At 47.9% G+C, this 25,775-nt stretch overlaps 1 protein-coding gene across 2 annotated transcripts in view; it reads left to right on the top strand.

Annotated features, from left to right (window-relative positions):
• The first annotated feature begins 9,728 nt into the window (after positions 1–9,728).
• The window catches only part of C4H20orf194 (chromosome 4 C20orf194 homolog), a 188,235-nt gene continuing 172,188 nt past the window's right edge, over positions 9,729–25,775 (top strand). For both annotated transcript variants that reach the window (XM_038745460.1, XM_038745459.1), the window contains exon 1: positions 9,729–9,797. In XM_038745460.1, the coding sequence (XP_038601388.1) occupies positions 9,736–9,797 (62 nt within the window). In that variant the 5' untranslated portion in view covers positions 9,729–9,735. The remainder of the gene's footprint in view (positions 9,798–25,775) is intronic.

Genomic DNA, 25,775 nt, shown 5'->3' with positions numbered 1-25,775 from the left:
CTTACTGTGTGCAGAGCACTGTACTAAGCGCTTGGGAAGTACAAATTGGCAACATCTAGAGACAGTCCCTGCCCAACAGTGGGCTCACAGTCTAAAAGGGGGAGACAGAGAACAAAACCCAACATATTAAGAAAATAAAATAAATAGAATAGATATGTACAAGTAAAATAAATAAATAAATAAATAAATAGAGTAATAAATATGTAGATTTGTCAAGCACTTACTATGTGCCAGGCACTGTACTAAGTGCTGGAGTGGATTATAATAGTAATAATAATAATGATGGTATTTATTAAGCGCTTACTAATCTTAATCCCCATTTTACAGGTGAGGTAACTGGGGCCCAGAGAAGTAAAGTGACTTGCCCAAAGTCACCCAGCTGACAAGTGGCGGACCTGGGATTCGAACCCATGACCTCGGACTCCCAAGCCCGGGCTCTTTCCACTGAGCCAGAGCACTGTACTCAGCGCTTAGGAAAGTACAGTACAACAATAAACAGACACATTCCTTACCCACAGTGATCTTATAGTCTAGAGGCGGAGACTAACATTAATAATAATAACAACACAGTAAGCGCTCAATAAATACGATTGAATGAATGAATGAATGAATAATTCTGGTATTTGTCAAGGACTTACTATGTGCCAGGCACTGTACTAAGTGCTGGAGTGGATTATAATAATAATAATAATAATGATGGTATTTATTAAGCGCTTACTATGTGCAAAGCACTGTTCTAAGCGCTGGGGAGGATACAAGGTGATCAGATTGTCCCACGTGGGGCTCACAATCTTAATCCCCATTTTACAGGTGAGGTAACTGGGGCCCAGAGAAGTAAAGTGACTTGCCCAAAGTCGCCCAGCTGACAAGTGGCGGAGCCGGGATTCGAACCCATGACCTCGGACTCCCAAGCCCGGGCTCTTTCCACTGAGCCAGAGCACTGTACTCAGCGCTTAGGAAAGTACAGTACAACAATAAACAGACACATTCCTTACCCACAGTGAGCTTATAGTCTAGAGGCGGAGACTAACATTAATAATAATGATAACAACACAGTAAGCGCTCAATAAATACGATTGAATGAATGAATGAATGAATAATTCTGGTATTTGTCAAGGACTTACTATGTGCCAGGCACTGTACTAAGTGCTGGAGTGGATTATAATAATAATAATAATAATCATGGTATTTATTTAGCGCTTACTATGTGCAAAGCACTGTTCTAAGCGCTGGGGAGGATACAAGGTGATCAGATTGTCCCACGTGGGGCTCACAGTCTTCATCCCCATTTTACAGATGAGGAAACTGGGGCCCAGAGAAGTGAAGTGACTTGCCCAAGGTCACCCAGCTGACAAGTGGCGGAGCCGGGATTCGAACCCATGACCTGTGTATATATGTTTGTACATATATTTTGTTAGTATGTTTGGTTTCGTTCTCTGTCTCCCCCTTTTAGACTGTGAGCCCACTGTTGGGTAGGGACTGTCTCTAGATGTTGCCAATGTGTACTTCCCAAGCGCTTAGTCCAGTGCTCTGCACGTAGTAAGCGCTCAATAAATACGATTGATGATGATGATGATGACCTCTGACTCTCAAACCCGGGCTCTTTCCACTGAGCCACAGCACTGTACTCAGCGCTTAGGAAAGTACAGTACAACAATAGACACATATTCCTTGCCCACAGCGACCTTATAGTCTAGAGGCGGAGACAAATATTAATAATAATAATAATAACAACAACAACAGGGGTCACGGGTTCTAATCCCAGCTCCGCCACACGTCTGCTGTGTGGCTTTGGGCAAGTCACTTAACTTCTCTGAGCTCAGGCTCAGAGAATAATATTAATAATAATGATTGATCGAGCTTCATTTACCTCATCTGTAAAATGGGGGTGAAGACTGTGAGCCCCACGTGGGACAACCTGATCACCTTGTATCCCCTCAACCTGCGCTTAGAACAGTGCTGTGCACATAGTACGCGCTTAACAAATGCCATTATTATTAAAATGGGGATTAAGACTGTGAGCTCCCCGCACCACCCTGCGCTTAGAACAGTGCTGTGCACATAGTACGCGCTTAACAAATGCCATTATTATTAAAATGGGGATTAAGACTGTGAGCTCCCCGTATGCCATTATTAGCTCCCTGTATGCCATTATTATTATTATTATTATTACTATTAAAATGGGGAGCTCCCCATGAGACAACCTGATCACCTCCCCAGCGCTTAGAACAGTGCTTTGCACATAGTAAGCGCTTAATAAATGCCATCATCATCATTTATTTGTACTGATATCTGTCTCCCCCCCGTCTAGAGTGTGAGCTCGTGGTGGGCAGGGATTGACCCGGCTCACTCTTGTGTTGATCCTTCCCAGGCGCTTAGTACAGTGCTCTGCACACCCGAGGCGCTTAACAAGTATGATGGAATGAGAGAAATACTCGAATTATCATTATTATCGAGTAGGGAGAGGCAACGAGGAGGAGAAATAGTGGGGGTGAGTTGGGGTGTGAGGAATTTATTGGTGGGCCGGGGACGGTAACGGGGAGTCCGCTTAGTACAGCGTTTGGCACGTAGTAAGCGCTCAGAGAAGCAGTGTGGCTCAGTGGAAAGAGCAGGGGCTTGGGAGTCATTCATTCATTCAATCGTATTTATTGAGCGCTTACTGTGTGCAGAGCACTGGACTAAGCGCTTGGGCTGTCCAAGTTGGCCACATCTAGAGACGGCCCCTACCCAACAGCGGGCTCACGGTCTAGAAGAGGTCGGAGGTCGTGGGTTCTCATCCTGACTCCCCCCACGCGTCTGCTGTGTGACCTTGGGCAAGTCACTTCCCTTCTCTGAGCCTCAGTGACCTCATCTGTGAAATGGGGATGAAGACTGGGAGCCCCCCGTGGGACAACCTGATGACCTTGTATCTACCCCAGCGCTTAGAACAGTGCTTTACACATGGTAAGCGCTTAACAAATGCCATTATTATTATTCTCTGAGCCTCAGTTGCCTCATCTGTAAAATGGGGGTGAAGACTGGGAGCCCCCCGTGGGACAACCTGATGACCTTGTATCTACCCCAGCGCTTAGAACAGTGCTTTGCACATGGTAAGCGCTTAACAAATGCCATTATTATTATTATTCTCTGAGCCTCAGTTCCCTCATCTGTGAAATGGGGATGAAGACTGGGAGCCCCCTGTGGGACAACCTGATGACCTTGTATCCACCCCAGCGCTTAGAACAGTGCTTTGCGCATAGTAAGCGCTTAACAAATGCCATTATTATTATTATTATTATAATTATTATTATTATTATTCTCTGAGCCTCAGTGACCTCATCTGTAAAATGGGGATGAAGACTGGGAGCCCCCTGTGGGACAACCTGATGACCTTGTATGTACCCCAGCGCTTAGAGCAGTGCTTTGCACATAGTAAGTGCTTAACAAATGCCATTATTATTATTATTATTATTATTCTCTGAGCATCAGTTACCTCACCTGTAAAATGGGGATGAAGACTGGGAGCCCCCCGTGGGACAACCTGATGACCTTGTATCCACCCCAGCGCTTAGAACAGTGCATTGCACATGGTAAGCGCTTAACAAATGCCATTATTATTATTATTATTATTATTATTCTCTGAGCCTCAGTTCCCTCATCTGTAAAATGGGGATGAAGACTGGGAGCCCCCTGTGGGACAACCTGATCACCTTGTATCTACCCCAGCGCTTAGAACAGTGCTATGCACATAGTAAGCGCTTAACAAATGCCATTATTATTATTATTATTCTCTGAGCCTCAGTGACCTCATCTGTAAAATGGGGATGAAGACTGGGAGCCCCCTGTGGGACAACCTGATGACCTTGTATCTACCCCAGCGCTTAGAACAGTGCTTTACACATGGTAAGCGCTTAACAAATGCCATTATTATTATTCTCTGAGCCTCAGTTGCCTCATCTGTAAAATGGGGATGAAGACTGGAAGCCCCCTGTGGGACAACCTGATGACCTTGTATCTACCCCAGCGCTTAAAGCAGTGCTTTGCACATAGTAAGTGCTTAACAAATGCCATTATTATTATGATTCTCTGAGCCTCAGTGACCTCATCTGTAAAATGGGGATGAAGACTGGGAGCCCCCTGTGAAACAACCTGATCATCTTGTATCTACCCCAGCGCTTAGAACAGTACTTTGCACATGGTAAGCGCTTAACAAATGCCATTATTATTATTATTATTATTATTATTATTCTCTGAGCCTCAGTTACCTCATCTGTAAAATGGGGATGAAGACTGGGAGCTCCCTGTGGGACAACCTGATCACCTTGTATCTACCCCAGCGCTTAGAACATAGTAAGCACTTAACAAATGCCATTATTATTATTATTCTCTGAGCCTCAGTTACCTCACCTGTAAAATGGGGATGAAGACTGGGAGCCCCCTGTGGGACAACCTGATCACCTTATATCTACCCCAGCGCTTAGAACAGTGCTTTGCACATAGTAAGAGCTTAACAAATGCCATTATTATTATTGTTCTCTGAGCCTCAGTGACCTCATCTGTAAAATGGGGGTGAAGACTGGGAGCCCCCTGTGGGACAACCTGATAACCTTGTATCCTCCCCAGCGCTTAGAACATGTGCTTTGCACATAGTAAGCGCTTAACAAATGCCATTATTATTATTATTATTATTATTATTATTATTCTCGGAGCCTCAGTTCCCTCATCTGTAAAATGGGGATGAAGACTGTGAGCCCCCTGTGGGACAACCTGATCACCTTATATCTACCCCAGCGCTTAGAACAGTGCTTTGCACATAGTAAGCGCTTAACAAATGCCATTATTATTATTATTATTATTCTCTGAGCCTCAGTGACCTCATCTGTAAAATGGGGATGAAGACTGGGAGCCCCCCGTGGGACAACCTGATGACCTTGTTTCTACCCCAGCGCTTAAAGCAGTGCTTTGCACATAGTAAGCGCTTAACAAATATTATTATTATTATTATTATTATTATTATTAACAAATACCACTATTATTAGGTGTGAGGTAACCGTCTTTACGTCCCTAGGGGGCGCAAGGATGGGAGGGGAGACAAAAGGACCGAACCACCTTCAGGGTGTAGGGGGGTGGTGAGGAGGCTTTGTCTAAGCGGGAGCGCAGGGGCTCGTCGTCTCCCCCTACCGATGGCGATGGGAGTGGCCGGGGGTGCGTTGATAGAAGGGAAAAAGGACCGAACCAATCCCCGCCGGAGGGGTGGTCGGAGCCGCTAAGGGCCGTTAGCGCGAACCAATAGGGGAAAGGGGGCGGGGGGGGGATGGAAGGGATATTCGTTCATTCATTCATTCATTCAATCGTATTTATTGAGCGCTTACTGTGTGCAGAGCACTGTACTAAGCGCTTGGGAAGGACAAATTGGCAACAGAGAGAGACGGTCCCTGCCCAAAATAATAATAATAATAATGATGGCATTTATTAAGCGCTTACTATGTGCAAAGCACTGTTCTAAGCGCTGGGGAGGTTACAAGGTGATGGGTTGTCCCACGTGGGGGCTCACAGTCTTCATCCCCATTTTGCAGATGAGGGAACTGAGGCCCAGAGAAGCGAAGCGACTTGCCCGAAGTCACCCAGCTGACAAGTGGAGGAGCTGGGATTTGAACCCACGACCTCTGACTCCAAAGCCCGGGCTCTTTTCCATGGAGCCACGCTGCTTCTCAGAAGTGGGCTCGCAGTCTAGAAGGGGGAGGCAGACAACAAAACAAACCATATTAACAAAATAAAAAAATAGAATATGTACAAATAAAATAGAGTAATAAATACGTACAAATAGCTATACATATATACAGGTGCTGTGGGGAGGGGAAGGAGGTGAGATGGGAGGGATGGGGAGAGGAAGGAGGGGGCTCAGTCTGGGAAGGCCTCATTCATTCAATCGTATTGATTGAGTGCTTACTGTGTGCAGGGCACTGTGCTAAGCGCTTGGGAAGTACAAGTCGGCAACATATAGAGGCGGTCATTCATTCATTCAATCGTATTTATTGAGCGCTTACTGTGTGCAGAGCACTGTACTAAGCGCTTGGGAAGTACAAGTCGGCAACATATAGAGACGGTCCCTACCCAACAGCGGGCTCACAGTCGAGAAGGGGGAAACAGAGAACAAACCATATTAACAAAATAAAATAAATAGAATAAATATGTACAAATAAAATAAATACAGTAATAAATGCGTACAAACATCTATATATATATACAGGTGCTGTGGGGAGGGGAAGGAGGTAAGGCAGAGGGGAAGGAGGGGGCTCAGTCTGGGAAGGCCTCATTCATTCAATCGTGTTTATTGAGCGCTGACTGTGTGCAGAGCACTGGACTAAGCGCTTGGGAAGGCCAAGTCGGCACCAGATAGAGACGGTCCCTACCCAACAGTGGGCTCCCAGTCTAGAAGGGGGAGACAAGGAGCAAAACAAACCATATTAACAAAATAAAATAAATAGAATAAATATGTACAAGTAAGATAAATAGAGTAATAAATCCGTACAAACATCTATACATATATACAGGTGCTGTGGTGAGGGGAAGGAGGTAAGGCGGGGGGGATGGGGAGAGGAAGGAGGGGGCTCAGTCTGGGAAGGCCTCATTCATTCAATCGTATTTATTGAGCGCTTACTGTGTGCAGAGCACTGTGCTAAGCGCTTGGGAAGTACAAATCGGCAAAATATAGAGGCGGTCATTCAGTCAATCGTATTTATTGAGCGCTTACTGTGTGCAGAGCACTGTACTAAGTGCTTGGGAAGTACAAGTTGGCAACTTACAGAGACGGTCCCTACCCAACAGCGGGCTCACAGTCTAAAAGGGGGAAACAGAGAACAAAACAAACCATATTAACAAAATAAAATAAATAGAATGAATATGTACAAATAAAATAAATACAGTAATAAATGCGTACAAACATCTATACATATATACACGTGCTGTGGGGAGGGGAAGGAGGTAGGGCAGAGGGGAAGGAGGGGGCTCAGTCTGGGAAGGCCTCATTCATTCAATCGTGTTTATTGCGCGCTTACTGTGTGCAGAGCACTGTACTAAGCGCTTGGGAAGGCCAAGTCGGCACCAGATAGAGACGGTCCTTACCCAACAGCGGGCTCACAGTCTAGAAGGGGGAGACGGAGAACAAAACAAACCATGTTAACAAAATAAAATAAATGCAATAAATATGTACAAGTAAAATCAATAGAGTAATAAATCCGTACAAACATCTATACATATATACAGATGCTGTGGGGAGGGGAAGGAGGGGCCTCAGTCTGAGAAGGCCTCATTCATTCAATCGTATTTATTGAGCGCTTACTGTGTGCAGAGCACTGTACTAAGCGCTTGGGAAGTCAAGTCGGCACCAGATAGAGACGGTCCCTACCCAACAGCGGGCTCACAGTCTAGAAGGGGGAGACAGAGAACAAAACAAACCATATTAGCAAAATAAAATAAATGGAATAAATATGTACAAATAAAATAGAGTAATAAATACGTACAAACATATGTAAATATATACAGGTGCTGTGAAAATAAATAAATAAATAAATAGAGTAATAAATACGTACAAACATCTATACATATATACAGGTGCTGTGGGAAGGGGAAGGAGGTAAGGCAGGGGTGGGGGGGGAGGGGAAGGAGGGGGCTCAGTCTGGGAAGGCCTCATTCATTCAATAATATTTATTGAGCGCTTACTTTGTGCAGAGCACTGTACTAAGCGCTTGGGAAGTAAGAGTCGGCAACATCTAGAGACGGTCCCTACCCAACAGTGGGCTCACAGTCTAGAAGGGGGAGACAGAGAACAAAACAAACCATATTAACAAAATAAAATAAACGGAATAAATATGTACAAGTAAAATAAATGGAGTAATAAATCCGTACAAACATCTATACATCTATACAGGTGCTGTGGGGAGGGGAAGGAGGTAAGGCGGAGGGGAAGGAGGGGGCTCAGTCTGGGAAGGCCTCATTCATTCAATAGTATTTATTGAGCGCTTACTGTGTGCAGAGCACTGTACTAAGCGCTTGGGAAGGCCAAGTCAGCAACACATAGAGACAGTCATTCATTCATTCAATAATATTTATTGAGCGCTTACTGTGTGCAGAGCACTGTACTAAGCGCTTGGGAAGGCCAAGTCGGCACCAGGTAGAGACGGCCCCTACCCAACAGTGGGCTCCCAGTCTAGAAGGGGGAGACAGAGAACAAAACAAACCATATTAACAAAATAAAATAAATGGAATAAATATATACAAATAAAATAGAGTAATAAATCCGTACAAACATCTCTACATATATACAGGTGCTGTGGGGAGGGGAAGGAGGTAAGGCGGGGGGAAGGAGGGGGCTCAGTCTGGGAAGGCCTCATTCATTCAATCGTATTTATTGAGCGCTTACTGTGTGCAGAGCACTGTACTAAGCGCTTGGGAAGGCCAAGTCGGCAAAATATAGAGGCGGTCATTCATTCATTCATTCAATCGTATTTATTGAGCGCTTACTGTGTGCAGAGCACTGTACTAAGCGCTTGGGAAGTCCAAGTTGGCAACATCTAGAGACGGTCCCTACCCAACAGTGGGCTCCCAGTCTAGAAGGGGGAGACAGAGAACAAAACAAACCATATTAACAAAATAAAATAAATGGAATAAATATGTACAAGTAAAATAGAGTAATAAATCCGTACAAACATCTCTACATATATACAGGTGCTGTGGGGAGGGGAAGGAGGTAAGGCGGGGGGGGGGGGGATGAAGGGGGAGACCTCCAGGAGGCCTTCCCAGACTGAGCCTCTTCCTTCCTCTCCCCCTCGTCCCCCTCTCCATCCCCCCGTCTTACCTCCTTCCCTTCCCCACAGCACCTGTATATATGTTTGTACAGATTTATTACTCTATTTGTTTATTTATTTTACCTGTCCGTATCTATTCTATTTATTTTATTTTGTTAGTATGTTTGGTTTTGTTCTCCGTCTCCCCCTTTTAGACTGTGAGCCCACCGTTGGGTAGGGACCGTCTCTAGATGTTGCCAATTCGTACTTCCCAAGCGCTTAGTCCAGCGCTGTGCACATAGTAAGCGCTCAATAAATACGATTGATGATGATGATGAAGCAGCGTGGCTCAGTGGGAAGCAGCGTGGCTCAGTGGAAAGAGCCCGGGCTTTGGAGTCAGAGGGCGTGGGTTCGAATCCCGGCTCCACCGCAAGTCTGCTGTGTGACCTTGGGCACGTCACTTAACGTCTCTGAGCCTCAGTTACCCCATCTGTAAAAATGGGGATTTAGGGTGTGAGCCCTAGGTGGACAACTTGATCACATTGTATCCCCCCGGCGCTTAGAACAGTGCTTTGCACGTAGTAAGCGCTTAACAAATGCCATTATTATTATTATTATGATGATGATGCTGATGAGACACACAACAAGGAGACAGGCGTCTCCAGGCACGGGAGGGCTGAACCAATGTCGGAGAGGGGACCGGGACGGACCACCCGCCGGGAGGGGGGGGGTTTCCCCGGACTCATCCAAAAGAAGGCGTCTAGCGGGGGGGGTGGGGGATGTATTGGGCGGCGGTGCGTTCAGTACGTAGCAGCCTTCCTGAGTGGTGGTGTGAGCGGGCCGGGTGGGGTTCTCCCCCCCCTCGGGATTTGGTTCCGCCGCCCGCGCCCCCCTCCCCCCCTCCCGAGTGGTACGTCCCGCCCGGCCCGTCTCGGCCGTGGTCCAGCGCGGGGCCCCCGGGTTGGGCGCCATGGAGCCCGGCTCCCCCGGCCTTCCCCCGGCCCCGGCCCCGGCCCCGGACGCCTCCGTCAGGTACCGGGGCGCTCCACGCGGGGGGCGGCGGGGGGAGGCCGGAGGCCCAGACCCGGCCGGCCGCATCCGTTGCCATGGAAACCCCCCCCCCCGCGCCCGCTCTCCGCCGCCCGCCCCATCTTCTCCTTCTCCACCCTGTCCCCCTCCATTTTCTCCCCTTCCTCTCTCTCCGTCCTCTCCCCCTTCTTCTCCCCTTCCATCCGATCCCCCTCCTCCTCCATCCGTTTCCCCTCCTCCTCCTTCCTCTCCATCCTCTCCCCCTCCATTTTTACCCCTCCTCTTCCTCCTCCATCCTCTCCCCCTCCTACTCCTCCATCCTCTCCCCCCTCCTCCTCGATCCTCTCCCCCTCCTCCTCCTCCATCCTCTCCTCCATCCTCTCCTCCTCCTACTCCTCCATCCTCTCCCCCTCCTACTCCTCCATTCTCTCCCCCTCCTCCATCCTCTCCCCTCCTATTCCTCCATCCTCCCCCCCTCCTATTTCTCCATCCTCTCCTCCACCCTCTATCCTCTCTCCCTCCTTTTCCGCTATTCTCTCTCCCTCCTTTTCCATCCTCTTCCCTCCTCCATCCTCTTCCCCGCCTCCTCCTTCTACATCCTCTCCGCCTCTTCCTCTCCATTGTCTCCCCCTTCCTCCTCCATCCTCTCCCTCTCCATCCCCTTCTCCTCCCTCTCCATCCTCCCTCCCTCTTTTCCATCCTCTCCCCCTCCTCCATCCGGACCACCCCCTCCTCCATTCGATCCCCCTCTTCCATCCGATCCCTCTCCTCCTCCTTCCTCTTCCCTCCATCCTCTTCTCATCCTCCTTTTCCCCATTCTCTCTCCCTCTCCGTCCTCCATCCTCTCCCCTTCCTCCTCCTTCCTCTCCATCCTCTCCCCTCCTCTTCCTTCCTCTCCATCCTCTCCCCCTCCATCCTCTTCTCCTCTCCCTCCATCCTCTCCCCTCCTCCTCCATTCGCTCTCTTTTCCCCCCCTCACTCTCTCCCCCTTATCTTCCATCCTCCCTCTCCAACTTCTTCCCCTCTTTCCCTCCACCATTCCCCCTCTTCCCCCTTCATCATCACCCCTCATTCTCCTCCTCCATCGTTTCCACTCCTCCTCCAACCTCGCCCCCTCCATCCTTTTCCCTTCCTCTTATCACTTCTCCCCCACCATCCTCTCCCCCTCCTCTCCCTTCTCCTTTCCCTCTCCTTCCCCTCACCATTTCCCTGCCATTTCCTAACCCCTCCCATTTCCTCTCTCCTCCCTCTCCCCTCCCACCCTTCTTCCCCTCACCCCCCCCCCCCCCCCCCCCCCCCCGCCACCCGCTTCCACTCCAGAGCCTCAGATTTGGGATCTAAAGCAGACCAATCAGTCGTATTTATTGAACGCTTACCCTGTGCAGGGCACTGGACTAAGCGCTTGGGAGAATCCAATATAACAGAGATGGCAGACGCATTCCATGCCCGCAGTGAGCTTACAGTCTATAGGGAAAGGGAGGAACCTAACTGTGCCCCTGCCATAGAAACTGGCATGTCTCTTTGGATTGACTCCAACCTACCTACTCTGGTGCAGACTGAGACTGTGAGTCCCACATGGGACAGGACTGTGCCCAAACCGATTTGCCTGTCTCTACTCCAGAGCTTAGTACAGTGCCTGCCACATAGTGAGCACTCAACGCATACCACAGTTATTATTATTAGGGGAAAAGGAGCAGCTTTGGCCTAAGTACAGGGGGTATTGGCTACCACCCTTAGCCATGGACGGGTTTGGGATTTGTTCCTGCCGTTCCCACTGGGATCTTCGGAAAGCAAGTGAAGTGGGAGGGGAGGATTTCACCAACTGGTTCGTAGAGGTTGGCTGACGGGTAGACTTATCCCAAGTCTCTAACAAGACCCTGGACTGGAAGCTCACCGAGGGTAGGAAACGTGGCCACCAACTCGGTTCTGTTGTACTCTCCTAAGCGCCTAGTAACAGTGCTCTGCACACAGCAGGCACTCAATTATCGTGGAGCGGGGAACATCTCTACCGATTCTGTTATCCTGTACTCACCCAAGTGCTGAGTAGGAATCAGTCAATCCGTGGTATTTGAGTGCCTGTTCCTTCATTCCAGTCACATTTAGTGAGCACTCATTCATTCATTCAATCCATTGTAATTGAATGATTATTGATTCTGTCATTCAATCCATCATAATTACTGAGCGATTATTCAATCCGTCATATTGCGCACTTACTGTGTGCAGAGCACTGTACTAAGCCCTTGGGAGAGTAATATTCAACAATAAACAGTCACGGTCCATGCCCACAGTGAGCTTACAGTCTTGCGGGGGGAGCAGAGCACTATGCTAAGCGCTTGGGAGAAGACGATGCAACAGACACATTCCCACAATGCTCTGCATACAGTAAGCGCTCGGTAAATGCCGTCAATTAATTGATATTAATTAATTAATACTGTCAATTAATTAATGGAAAGGTTTCCACTCAGTGCTCATGTAGACAGCTGCAGGCAGTGTGGCCTATTGGGTAGAGCTTGGGCCTGGGTCTCAGAAAGAGGTGGCTTCTCATCCCGGCTGTGCCACGTGTGTGGTGCGTGACCCTGGGCAAGTCATTTCACTTCCCTGGGCCTTTTACCTCATCTGTAAAATGGGGATTTAGAGTGTGAGCCGTATGTGGGACGGGGACTGTATCTAACCTAATTAACTTGTATCTACCCTAGTGCTTAGAAGAGTGCTTGGCACACAGTAATCGCTTAAATTCCATAATCATTATTTTTATTCTTCTCCAGAGAGCAGCAGTGCTAGTATTCATTCGTTCAGTCGTATTTATTGAGCACTTATTGTGTGCGTTGTTAGTATGTTTGGTTTTGTTCTCTGTCTCCCCCTTTTAGACTGTGAGCCCGCTGTTGGGGAGGGGCTGTCTCTATATGTTGCCAATTTGTACTTCCCAAGCGCTGAGTACAGTGCTCTGCACATAGTAAGCGCTCAATAAATACAATTGATGATGACGATGCAGAGCACTGTACTCAGCGCTTGGGAAATAGAGCAATAAGCAGACACATTCCCTGTCCACAGTGCGCTTAGAGTCTAGAAGGTTGGGTTGAGGCAGCCTTGGGGATGGTGACCTTGAAATCCTGCGGGAACAAGAATGTCTGTTTTCCTGGAAGGCTGCAAAGCCAGGGCACCCTCTCCCGATCCAGCTGGCAGTCCTGCCGCTTCCCGCTTCAATGCCCAGCGTCCTTGACTGCATTTCTCCCCCTCGGACACATACGGCAAGCCTCGGGAAACTTCCCAGCCCAAGTGGAGGGGAACGAGGAAAGTTAGCGTGTCTGTTTATAGCAACCGTTTCCAGATGGAGGGCCGCGAGTTGTCCCGGCCCCAAAATGGTTCTCCGAGCCCGTTTCCAGATGGAACACATCTTGGAAATTCGCAAAGGGACTTCCCAGGGCACCATCCAAAAGTCGTGGAAGCCTTCCAAGTACTTCAGGCTCTGTGAAGAGCAAAGTTCGTTGAGCTCACTCCATCAGAGGATAGGCCTCCCAGGGCCAGGGTTAGCAGTGGGCTCGGAATGGAGGGGATTTTAAAAAATTTACCTCTTTTTTTTTAAATATGGTATTTGTTCAGCACTGCGTACCAGGCACCGAGTTAGATGCAAGCTGATCAGATTGGGCAGAGTCACTGTCCCACATGGGGCTTAGTACAGTGCTCTGCACATAGTAAGCGCTCGATAAATACGATTGATGATGATGATGACAGTCTTCATCTCCGTTTTATGGATTAGGTGACCGCGGCACAAAGAAATGAAGTGACCTGCCCGTGGTCACGCAGCAGACAAGTGGAAGAGCCGGATTAAGAACCCATGACCTTCTGATTCCCAGGCCCGGGCTGTATTCACCACACCATTTTCCGTAGGGTTAGAAGGGGCACGCCGGCCTCCGTCGATTGCCTGTCCTGGGGGATTTTTCCCAAAGCCTCCCTGCCCCTCTACCTCCTTTCTTCCTAGCCTTTCCCCAGCTTTAGTCGGAGCAGAATATTTCCCAACTCTTCCTGGCGGGCCGGTTCCTCACGTCTCTCACTTGGCCTGCAGGGAAGCAGCGTGGCCTAATGGTTAGAGCCCGGGCCTAGGAATCAGAAGGACCTGGGTTCTCATCCCGGCTCTGCCACTTGACCTTGGACAAGTCACCTCACTTCTCTGGGCCTCAGTTCCCTCAGTTGTAAAATGGGGATGAGGATTTATTTATTTTACTTGTACATGTCTATTCTATTTATTTTAGTTTGTTAGTCCGTTTGGTTTTGTTCTCTGTCTCCCCCCTTTTAGACTGTGAGCCCACTGCTGGGTAGGGACTGTCTCTATATGTTGCCAATTTGTACTTCCCAAGCGCTTAGTACAGTGCTCTGCACATAGTAAGCGCTCAATAAATACGATTGATGATGATGATGGTGATGATTGTGAGCCCCACCTGGGACAGGGAGACTGTGTCCACCTTGATTTGCTTGCCTCCACCCCAGTGCTTAGAACTGTGCTAAGGCACTTCTCTGTGCCTCAGTGACCTCATCTGGAAAATGGGGATGGAGGCTGTGAGCCCCACGGGGGACAGGGACCGTGTCCGACCCGATTTGCCCGTATCCACCCCGGTGCCTGGCTTAATAAATACCACCCGAGCTCGTATCCTCAAGGACGGGAAACAGCATGCAAGACAGTGAGCCCTTTGTGAGCTGGGAATGTGTCTGTTTGTTGTTGTATTGTAATAATAGTGGCATTTGTTAAGCGCTTACTATGTGCCAAGCATTGTTCTAAGCGCTGGGGGGGATACAGTGTGATCAAGTTGTCCCACGTGGGGCTCACAGTCTTACTCCCCATTTTTACAGATGAGGGAACTGAGGCTCATCATCATCATCAATCATATTTATTGAGCGCTTACTATGTGCAGAGCACTGTACTAAGGGCTCAGAGAAGCCCAAGGTCATACAGCAGACATGAGGCGGAGTTGGGATTCGAACCCATGACCTCTGACTCCAAAGCCTGTGCTCTTTCCACTGAGCCACGCTGCTTCTCAAGGGCTTGTTCTTGTCCTCTCCCACGGGCTTAGTACAGTGCTCCGCACACAGTAAGTGCTCAATAAATACGATTGAATAAATGAAGACAGCGTCCTAAAGAGTCAGCATAGGTGTTGTGTTTTGTCTGCACACTGTAAGCAACTAATAAATTCCACTGATTGATTGATTGATTGATTGAGTCCAGCAACACAGATCACAGAAGGCTGAGCTGGTTTTTTCCGTTTAGAAGGCGGAGTTTCTCTTTAAAGATCAAGTTGAAGTCAGGTGGGAAATTTGTACTTCCCAAGCGCTCAGTACAGTGCTCTGCACATAGTAAGCGCTCAATAAATACGGTTGATGATGATGATGATGAGGTGGGAGAGTTATAATCTTGCTTTCTGATGGTGTTTCGTCGTGGGGTACCGGGCCAGATGCCACCACCCCTTTCCTTATCCTGCAGCTCCACCGCCGACATTTAGTGGCTGGCGCTGAATCTCCCCCGCCCTGCTTTCTCACCTGCCGCTTGTCTGCTGTGTGGCCTTGGGCAAGTCATTTCACTTCTCTGTGCCTCAGTGACCTCACCTGGAAAATGGGGACGGAGACTGTGAGCCCCACGGGGGACAGGGACTGTGTCCGACCCGATTTGCCCGTATCCACCCCAGTGCCTGGCGCCTAGTAAGTCCTTAACGAATACCACGATTATTATTATTATCCGGCAAAGCCTCCATCAGTCAATCAGAGGTATTTTTTCATTCAATCATAATTATTTAGCTCTTATTACGGGCAGAGCACTGGGCTAAGCGCTCGGAAGGTCGGTAGAGAAGTTCCCTGCTCACAACAAGCTTACAGTCGAGAGAGAGAGACATTAATATAAATCTAGACTACACTTCTAGAGTGCGAGCCCGTTGTTGGGTAGGGACCGTCTCTATATGTCTCCAACGTGTACTTCCCAAGCGCTTAGTACAGTGCTCTGCACGCATTAAGCGCTCAATAAATAGGATTGAATGAATGAATAAATCAGTGAGTTATATGATTTATAGATTTGTACGTGAGGGCTCTGGGGTTGAAGGTGAGATCTTCGTGGCTGAGTGGGTAAGGCGGTGGACTAGAAATCTACTGGGTTGTCCCGGTGCAGGTTCGAATCCTGCCGACTCTCTGTAGTCTTTTGAGAAGCGGCGTGCCTAGTGGGTAGAGCCCGGGCCTGGGACTCGGAAGGACCTGGGTTCTAATCCCAGCTCTGCCGCTTTTCTGCAGTGTGCCCTTGGGCAAGTCACCTTATAATCTCCCCAGCGCTTAGAACGGTGCTTTGCACATAGTAAGCGCTTAATAAATGCCATCATTATTATTATTATTATTATTATTATCACTTAACTTCTCTGGGCCTCGACTCCCTCCTCAGTAAAATGGGGATGAAGGTTAGGGAAAGGGGCTGATGAGCTCTGACCTCTGGGCATTTGATGATATTAATAATACCAATAATAATTATGGTACTTGTTGAAGCACTGTTCTAAGCACGGGGGTAGATATGAATTAATCAGCCCCTGTCCCACATGAGGCTCATAGCCTTCATCCAGATCCAAGTGGTATTTGAGTGTTTACAGCGGACAGAGCGTGGAGCTAAGCGCGTGGAAGAATACCATTCCATAAAGTTCAACCATATTTATGGAGCACAGGGTGTCGTAATAAGTTGGGAGAGTCCAATCCAACAGAGTTTCTAGGCAAATTTCCTGCCCACAAGGAGCTTACAGTCTGGGACGGGGGAACAGACATTAAAATCAATTTCAGATAGGAGACCACAGACCTTGGGGAGTCTCCCAGATGGGGAGGGACCTTTAGGAAAGTCCTGGTAAAGGGGAATATAATAATAATAATAATAATAATAATAATGGCACTTATTAAGCGCTTACTATGTGCAAAGCATTTGCGTTGGCTTTAGATTGTCTTCAGTCAAGGGTATTCATTGAACAGGGCCAAGGGAAGAAGCAGCTTAATGGATAGAGCTTTGGCCTGGGTCAGAAGGTCATGGGTTCTAATCCCGGCTCCGCCATTTGTCTCTTGTGACCTTGGGCAAGTCACGTCACTTCTCTGTGCCTCAGTTACCTCACCTGTAAAACGGGGATTGAGACTGTGAGCCCCCAGGAGGGACGGGGACTGTGTCCAACCTGATGAACTCGTATCTCCCCCAGTGCTTTGTACCGTTCCTGGCACAAAGTAAGCGCTTAACGTACCATTGATTGATTAACAAATTCCACAATTATTATTTTTATTGCGGTTGCCCTCCCGGACGCCATCCTCATGGTGACCGTTTTGTGTTTTCGAGGCGGTCCCCGTGATCGACGGCAGGGAGTGGAGCGTTTTGGCTCTTTGTCACGGCATCAGGCCGCGCTGCGTCGACGTCGGTTTTCTCCCCCCTCCCAGCCTTTAATTCCTCAGTCCACACCCCGTATCAAGACCCAGGAGAAAAGGTGTTCAAGAGACTCGCATTCCCACGAGTATCAGCCCCGCTTATCTCTCTTTCCAAATCGGAATTCCGGGGGCCTGAACGAACACGTCCCCAGCCAACTTAGTTGGAATTTAGGTGCCGAAAGTCGTTCTTTGCAGAATGGCGGGCGGATTTCCTGCCTCCGGGACTGAGCTAGCAAGTGGCGGGAAAGAAGCAAAGAGGAGGGGTTGGGAAAAAAAGGGGCTTTTCCAGGGACCTTCAGGGAAAGTCAAACTTCTCACTGTGCCTCGATCTCCCCTGTCTTACCTGGCTCACTTCTTGTCTCAGGCCTGGAACTCTCTCCCTCCTCAAATCCGACAGACGATGACTCCCTCCGACTTCAAAACCTTATGGAAGGCCCATCTCCAAGAAACCTTCCCAGACTAAGCCCCACTTTTCCCTTCTCCGATGCCCTGACTTGTTCCCTTTGCTCTTCCCCCTCTAAGCCCCGCAGCACTTAAGTATATATCTCTAATTTATTGATTTCTGTTCACATCTGTATCCCTGGCTCAAGACTGTAAGCTCGTTGCGGGCAGGGACTGTAACTGCTTGTTGTTATATTGTACTTTCCTAAGTTCTTAGTACAGTAGGTGCTCAATAAATGCAATTGAATGAATGAATGGAGCTGAGAGGACCATTGGGATCAGGAAGCAGTGCGGCCTAGTGGATCGAGCCCAGCCTGGAGTCAGAAGGTCACGGATTCTAATCCCACCTCTGCCGCTTGTCTGCTGGGTGACCTTGGGCAAGTTCATTCATTCATTCGTATTTATTGAGTGCTTCACTTCTTTAGGTCTCAGTTCGCTCATCTGTAAAATAGGTTTTAAGACTGTGAACCCCATGGGGGACATGGACTGTGTCCAACCTGATTTGCTTGTATCCACCCCAGCGCCTGGGACATAGTAAGCGCTTAATAAATACCATAATAATAATAATTATTAGAGCCAGGCCTAAGAGTCAGAAAGACCTGGGTTCTAATCCTGACTTCACTCCCTGTCTGCTGGGTGACCTTGGGCAAGTCCATTCACTTCTCTTGCCCTCAGTTCCCTCATCTGTAAAATAGGGTTTAAGACTGTGAGCCCCTTGTGGGACAGGGACTGTGTCCAACCTGCTTAGCTTGTGTCTACCCCAGCGCTTATTACAGTGCCTGGCACGTTGTGTTTCGCAAATAATAATAATAATAATGGCATTTATTAAGCACTTACTATGTGCAAAGCACTGTTCTGAGCGCTGGGGAAGTTACAAGGTGATCAGGTTGTCCCACAGGGGGCTCACAGTCTTCATCCCCATTTTACAGATGAGGGAATTGAGGCACAGAGAAGTTAAGTGACTTGCCCAGGGTCATACAGCCGACAAGTGGAGGAGCCGGCATTTGAACCCATGACCCCTGACTCCAAAGCTCGGGCTCTTCCCACTGTGCCATGCTGCTTCTCAATAATGATGGTATTTGTTCCAAAGTGATCAGGTTGTCCCACAGGGGGCTCACAGTCTTCATCCCCATTTTACAGATGAGGGAACTGAGGCACAGAGAAGTTGTGACTTGCCCAGAGTCACACAGCTGACAAGTGGAGGAGCCGGGATTTGAACCCATGACCCCTGACTCCAAAGCTCGGGCTCTTTCCACTGCGCCATGCTGCTTCTCAATAATGATGATATTTGTTAAGCACTTACTATGTGCAAAGCACTCTTCTAAGCGCTGGGGAGATACAAGGTGATCAGGTTGTCCCACGGGGGGCCCACAGCCTTTAATCCCCATTTTGCAGATGAGGGAACTGAGGCCCAGAGAAGTGAAGTGACTTGCCCAAAGTCACACAGCTGACAATTGGCGGAGCCGGGATTTGAACCCATGACCTCCGACTCCAAAGCCCGGGCTCTTTCCGCTGAGCCACGCTGCTTCTCTCGTTAAGAGAAGAAAAAGGCAGGTGAAAGATCAGCTGGATCAGCGTCGTAACGTTGGGATTGACAGGGAATTTCCAACAGCTCGGCTAATCGGGTTCCTGGATCCAGCTTCCGTTCCGGCTTTCGTTCACCGTGAGAAATTCTGGTGGCTTTGTTTCCTTGTCATCATCATCATCATCAATCGTATTTATTGAGCGCTTACTATGTGCAGAGCACTGTACTAAGCACTTGGGAAGTCCAAATTGGCAACATATAGAGACAGTCCCTACCCAGCAGTGGGCTCACAGTCTAAAAGGGGGAGACAGAGAACAAAACCAAACATACTAACAAAATAAAATAAATAGAATAGATATGTACAAATAAAATGAATATGCTTGTCCTCTCCCGGGGTTGGGGGGCTCTGCCTGCCAGGCTTGCGGGTGGGGGCCAAGCGTGGACTTGGCAAGTACCAGGGGCGAGTAGAGGAAAGCAGCATGGCCGGATGGAAAGATCACAGGTCTGGGCGTCAGAAGGACCTGGGTTCGAATCCCAGCTCCACCCCTTGTCTGCTGTGTGACCTTGGGCAAGGCATTTCACTTCTCGGAGCCTCAAGTGTCCTCATCTGTGAAGTGGACTGTAAGCCCGGTAGGGACCTCAACATGTCGAAGACTGAGCTCCTTGTCTTCCCTCCCAAACCTTGTCCTCTCCCAGACTTTCCCATCTCTGTTGACGGCACTACCATCCTTCCCGTCTCACAAGCCCGCAACCTTGGTGTCATCCTCGACTCCGCTCTCTCATTCACCCCTCACATCCAAGCCGTCACCAAAACCTGCCGATCTCAGCTCCGCAACATTGCCAAGATCCGCCCTTTCCTCTCCATCCCAACCGCTACCCTGCTCATTCAAGCTCTCATCCTATCCCGTCTGGACTACTGCACCAGCCTTCTCTCTGATCTCCCATCCTCGTGTCTCTCTCCACTTCAATCCATACTTCATGCTGCTGCCCGGATTATCTTTGTCCAGAAACGCTCTGGACATGTTACTCCCCTCCTCAAAAATCTCCAGTGGCTGCCAGTCAACTTATGCATCAAGCAAAAACTCCTCATTCTCGGCTTCAAGGCTGTCCATCACCTCGCCCCCTCCTACCTCACCTCCCTTCTCTCCTTCTCCAGCCCAGCGCGCACCCTCCACTCCTCCGCCGCTAATCTCCTCACTGTACCTCGTTCTCGCCTGTCCCGCCATCGACCCCCGGCCCACGTCATCCCCAGGGCCCGGAATGCCCCCAATCCCTCTGCCCCTCCACCAAGCTAACTCTCTTCCTCCCTTCAAGGCCCTGCTGAGAGCTCACCTCCTCCAGGAGGCCTTCCCAGACTGAGCCCCTTCCTTCCTCTCCCCCTCGTCCCCCTCTCCATCCCCCCATCTTACCTCCTTCCCTTCCCCACAGCACCTGTATATATGTATATATGATTGTACATATTTATTACTCTATTTATTTATTTATTTATTTATTTTACTTGTACATTTCTATCCTATTTATTTTATTTTTTTGGTATGTTTGCCGTTGTTCTCTGCCTCCCCCTTTTAGACTGTGAGCCCACTGTTGGGTAGGGACTGTCTCTATGTGTTGCCAATTTGTACTTCCCAAGCGCTTAGTACAGTGCTCTGCACATAGTAAGCGCTCAATAAATACGATTGATTGATTGATTGATTGACCGTTTCTGTATGTCGCCAACTTGTACTTCCCAAGCGCTTAGTCCAGTGCTCTGCACACAGTAAGTGCTCAATGAATATGATTGAATGACTGAGTGAATAAAGTGGGGATTGAAACTGTGAGCCCCACTTGGAACAGGGACTGTGTCCAACCCAATTTACTTGTATCCACTCCAATCAATCAGTCGATCGTGTTAATTGAGCGCTTACTATGTGCAGAGCACTGTACTAAGCGCTTGGGAAGTACAAATTGGCAACATCTAGAGACAGTCCCTACCCAACAGTGGGCTCACAGTCCATCATCATCATCAATCGTATTTATTGAGCGCTTACTATGTGCAGAGCACTGTACTAAGCGCTTGGGAAGTACAAATTGGCAACATATAGAGACAGTCCCTACCCAGCAGTGGGCTCACAGTGTAAAACGGGGAGACAGGGAACAAATCCATACATACTAACAAAATAAAATAAATAGATAAGTCCAGCACTTAGTACAGTGCCTGGCATATATAGTAAGAGCTTAACAAATGCCCCAACTATTATTTTCTCAATCCCCATTTCACAGATGGAGGGGGCTGAGGCCCAGCGAAACGAAGTGACTTGCCCAAGGTCACATACAGCAGACTGAAAGCTCATTGTGGGCAGGGAATGTTTCTGTTTATTATTATATTATGCTCCCCCAAGTACTTAGTCCAGTGCTCTGCACCAAGCAAGTGCTAAATAAATATGATTGATGAGTGGTGGAGCCAGAATTAGACTCTCAGGCCTGGGCTCCATCCACTTCTGCTGCTGCTTTTTTTTTTTTTTTGGATGGCATTTATTAAGCGCTTACTACGTGCAAAGGACTGTTCTAAGCACTGGAGAGGTTACAAGGTGATCAGGTTTTCACACGGGGGGCTCACAGTCTTCATCCCCATTTTACAGATGCTTCATTTAACAGGGATGCATGGATCCAAATGCCAGAGGCCAGCTTCCCTGATGGCAGAGTCCTCAGCATTCCTTGAGGTGTCTCAGAGGAAAAGAAATCTCTCCGTCTTGGAGATTTTCTTTCGCTGATGGCTCTTCAATTCGCTGGGGTCTCCCAGGTGGGAAACAACAAGTTAGATTATTTAACGCCGAGAACATGATAGTCTTTTAATGCTCACGGACAATGGGGCTTCATATCAGTCCATGAGCCAGATGATTATCGGTTCTATTTTTGTTCTCATCATCATCATCATCATCAATAGTATTTATTGAGCGCTTACTATGTGCAGAGCACTGTACTAAGCGCTTGGGAAGTACAAATTGGCAACATATAGAGACAGTCCCTACCCAACAGTGGGCTCACAGTCTAAAAGGGGGAGACAGAGAACAAAACCAAACATACTAACAAAATAAAATAAATAGAATAGATATGTACAAATAAAATAAATAAATAGAGTAAAAAAGATATGTACAAACATATATAGATATATATATACAGGTGCTGTGGGGAAGGGAAGGAGGTAAGATGGCAAGCAGCATGGCATAATGGTTAGAGCACAGTCCCGGGAGTCAGAAGGTCATGGGTTCTAATCTTGGCTCCGTCCCTTGTGTGCACAAGTCACTTTAGTAATAATAATGATAATGACGGTATTTGTTAAGTGCTTACTATGTGCCAAGCACTGTTCTAAGCGCTGGGGTAGATTCAGGGTAATCAAGTTGTCCCGCCTGGGGCTCACAGTCTTAATCCCCATTTTGCAGATGAGGTAACTGAGGCACTTGCCCAAAGTCACACAGCTGACAAGCGGCGGTGGTGGGATTAGAACCCATGACCACTTCCCAAGCCCGGGCTCTTTCCGCTGTGCCACGCTGCTACTTCTCTGGGCTTCAGTTCCCCCATTTGTGAAATGGGGATTGAAACTGTGAGCCCCACATGGGACAGGGACTGTGTCCAACTCAATTTGCTATATCCATCCCAGTGCTCGGTACAGTGCCTGACACATAGTAAGCGCTTAACAAATGCCATAGTTATTATTATTAAATGTAATGAGGCCAAAAAGCCATTTTCATGCCAGTTGCTTTGCCCCAGACTGGGAACAAAATGGTTTTCACCCAGGTGATAGCACTGTGTCTTTCTTAACAGAAACTTGCAACAACCACCCCAAGACAACAGAAAGTTTCTTTCATTGTTAGTTGTAGTCATCATTTTTACTCAGAAGTTTTTCCTCAATCAATCAATCGTATTTATTGAGCGCTTACTGTGTGCAGAGCACTGTACTAAGCGCTTGGGAAGTCCAAGTTGGCAACATCTAGAGACAGTCCCTACCCAGCAGTGGGCTCACAGTCTAAAAGGGGGAGACGGAGAACAAAACCAAACATACTAACAAAATAATAGAATAGATATGTACAAGTAAAATAAATAAATAAATAAATGAATAAAGTAATGCCCCCTCCTTAGTACAGTGCCAGCGCTTAGTACAGTGCTTGGCACATAGTAAGCGCCTAACAAGTATAATGAATAATTATTACTATTGCCTCAAATATTATAATTATTCAATCCAATCATACTTTTTTAATTTTTAAGTTTCCCTGGGTCCTGGGAGTTCTGCTTTCTTCTCCAGGGCTGAATTACTGCTTGCCTGGGAAAATAGCTTCCTTCTCCGCCTCGGCCCCAGTAGCCAGGCAACCTCTAGTGTTTCCTCTAGCGTGCTAGACGGCTCCCTGGCTTCTAGCCTGGATGGGAGGGGTTCTTTGTTGTTGTTTTTTTTAATGTTATTTGTTAAGTCCTTACTGTGTGCCAAGTGCTGGACTAAGCACTAGCTTAGGTTGGACACAGTCCCCGTCCCTCTTGGGGCTCGCTGTCTTAATAGCCATTTTACAGATGAGGCCCAGAGATGTGAAGTGACTTGCCTAAGGTCACACGTGACAGATAAGTGGTGGGCCTGGGATTAGAACCCAGGTCCTTCTGACTCTCAGAGCCATACTCTTTCCACTAGGCCATGCTGCTTCCATTTTTTTCCCAGTTTTTTTCCTTTTTTTCTGAGCAACCTCTTTTTCCTTTAGTGTGCTTTATGCCTCTCCTTGGCTTCTAGTCTAGGCAAGGGTTTATCTGAGCAACCTTCCTTTCCTCTAGTGTGCTAAACTCCTTTTTGCCTTTCCCTTTATGCTTCTTTGGCTTCTACTCCATGCGAAAATTTTTCTGAGCCATCAGTCAGTCACATTTGCTGAGCGCTTACTGTTTTCAAAGCACCGTACTAAGCACTTCGGAGAGGGCAGCATAACAATATAGCAAACACGTTCCCTGCCCGCAACGAGCTTACTGTGCAGAGGGAGAGAGAGACATTAATATAAATCAATAAATTATGGGTATGCGCAGAAGTGCTGTGGGGCTGGGATGGGGAATGATAAAGGGAGCAAGTTAGGGCAATGCAGAAAGGAGTGGAAGGAAAGGAAAAGAGAGCTTAGTCAGGGAAGGTCTCTTGGAGTAAGTTTTTGAAGAGAGAGAGAAAGTGGAGGGGGGATATGGGAGCCCCTCATCTGGGCTTGAGGGAGTGGAGGAGGGTCTGGAACCCCTGATTAATATTAATAATAATAATTAATAATTATGGCATTTATTAAACACTCTATGCCAGTCCGTGTATTAAGCACTGGGGTGGATAATGCAAATCGGGCCGGACTCAGTCTCTGTCCCACATGGGGCTCCCAGTCTCAATCCCCATTTTCCCGATGAGGTAACTGAGCACAGAGAAGTCCAGTGTCTCGCCCAAGGTCACCCAGTAAGTAAGAAATACCACAATTATTATTATAACTATTATTATTATCAGAGAAGTGGTGGTGCTGAGATTAGAACCCATGATCTTCTGACTCTACCTGTATATATGGTTGTACATATTTATTACTCTATTTATTTATTTATTTATTTTACTTGTACATATCTATCCTATTTATTTTATTTTGTTGGTATGTTTGGTTTTGTTCTCTGTCTCCCCCTTTTAGACCGTGAGCCCACTGTTGGGTAGGGACTGTCTCTATGTGTTGCCAATTTGTACTTCCCAAGCGCTTAGTACAGTGCTCTGCACATAGTAAGCGCTCAATAAATACGATTGATGATGATGATGACTCCATGTTGTCCCTCAGGGCTTGAGAAAGGCCCTGCTGAGAGCTCACCTCCTCCAGGAGGCCTTCCCAGACTGAGCCCCTTCCCTCCTCTCCCCCTCGTCCCCCTCTCCATCCCCCCATCTTACCTCCTTCCCTTCCCCACAGCACCTGTATATATGTATATATGGTTGTACATATTTATTACTCTATTTATTTATTTATTTTACTTGTACATTTCTATCCTATTTATTTTATTTTGTTGGTATGTTTGGTTCTGTTCTCTGTCTCCCCCTTTTAGACTGTGAGCCCACTGTTGGGTAGGGACTGTCTCTATGTGTTGCCAATTTGTACTTCCCAAGCGCTTAGTACAGTGCTCTGCACATAGTAAGCGCTCCATAAGTACGATTGATTGATTGATTGATTGAGAAAGTAATCCGGCATCAGGCTGGAGTTGCATTTTCCACTGCCAGGGACCCGAGGGGAGGTTTAACCTCCCTAGACATTCTCCTTGGGGCACCTTCCGACAGCCGAGCGTGAAGTCTGATCATAAATCCCATTTTGAAAATGAACACCTGGGATATCCGAGCATGAAGTTTGATTATAAATCCCATTTTGAAAATGAACACCCGGGATATCGGTCTGCCGGAAGGCACCCTTTAAAAAGCTGTTTATTCTGGACATGTCGATCTCCTCAGTTCGGCGTTTGAATTTAGTTTTAGAACCGGAGTTGCCAGTGGCTAGTCAGGTTAACCAAGAAGTGGCCGTGGGGGACTTCTGTGAGGATTCTTTGGACCCTGTAAACCATTCATTCATTCAGTCGTATTTATTGAGCGCTTACTG

This window comes from Tachyglossus aculeatus, chromosome 4 (genome assembly GCF_015852505.1).
Source record: "Tachyglossus aculeatus isolate mTacAcu1 chromosome 4, mTacAcu1.pri, whole genome shotgun sequence".
Taxonomy (NCBI): Eukaryota; Metazoa; Chordata; class Mammalia; order Monotremata; family Tachyglossidae; genus Tachyglossus; species Tachyglossus aculeatus.
Note: the sequence above shows the minus strand (reverse complement) of the source record. Positions and strands in the feature narration are given on the sequence as shown.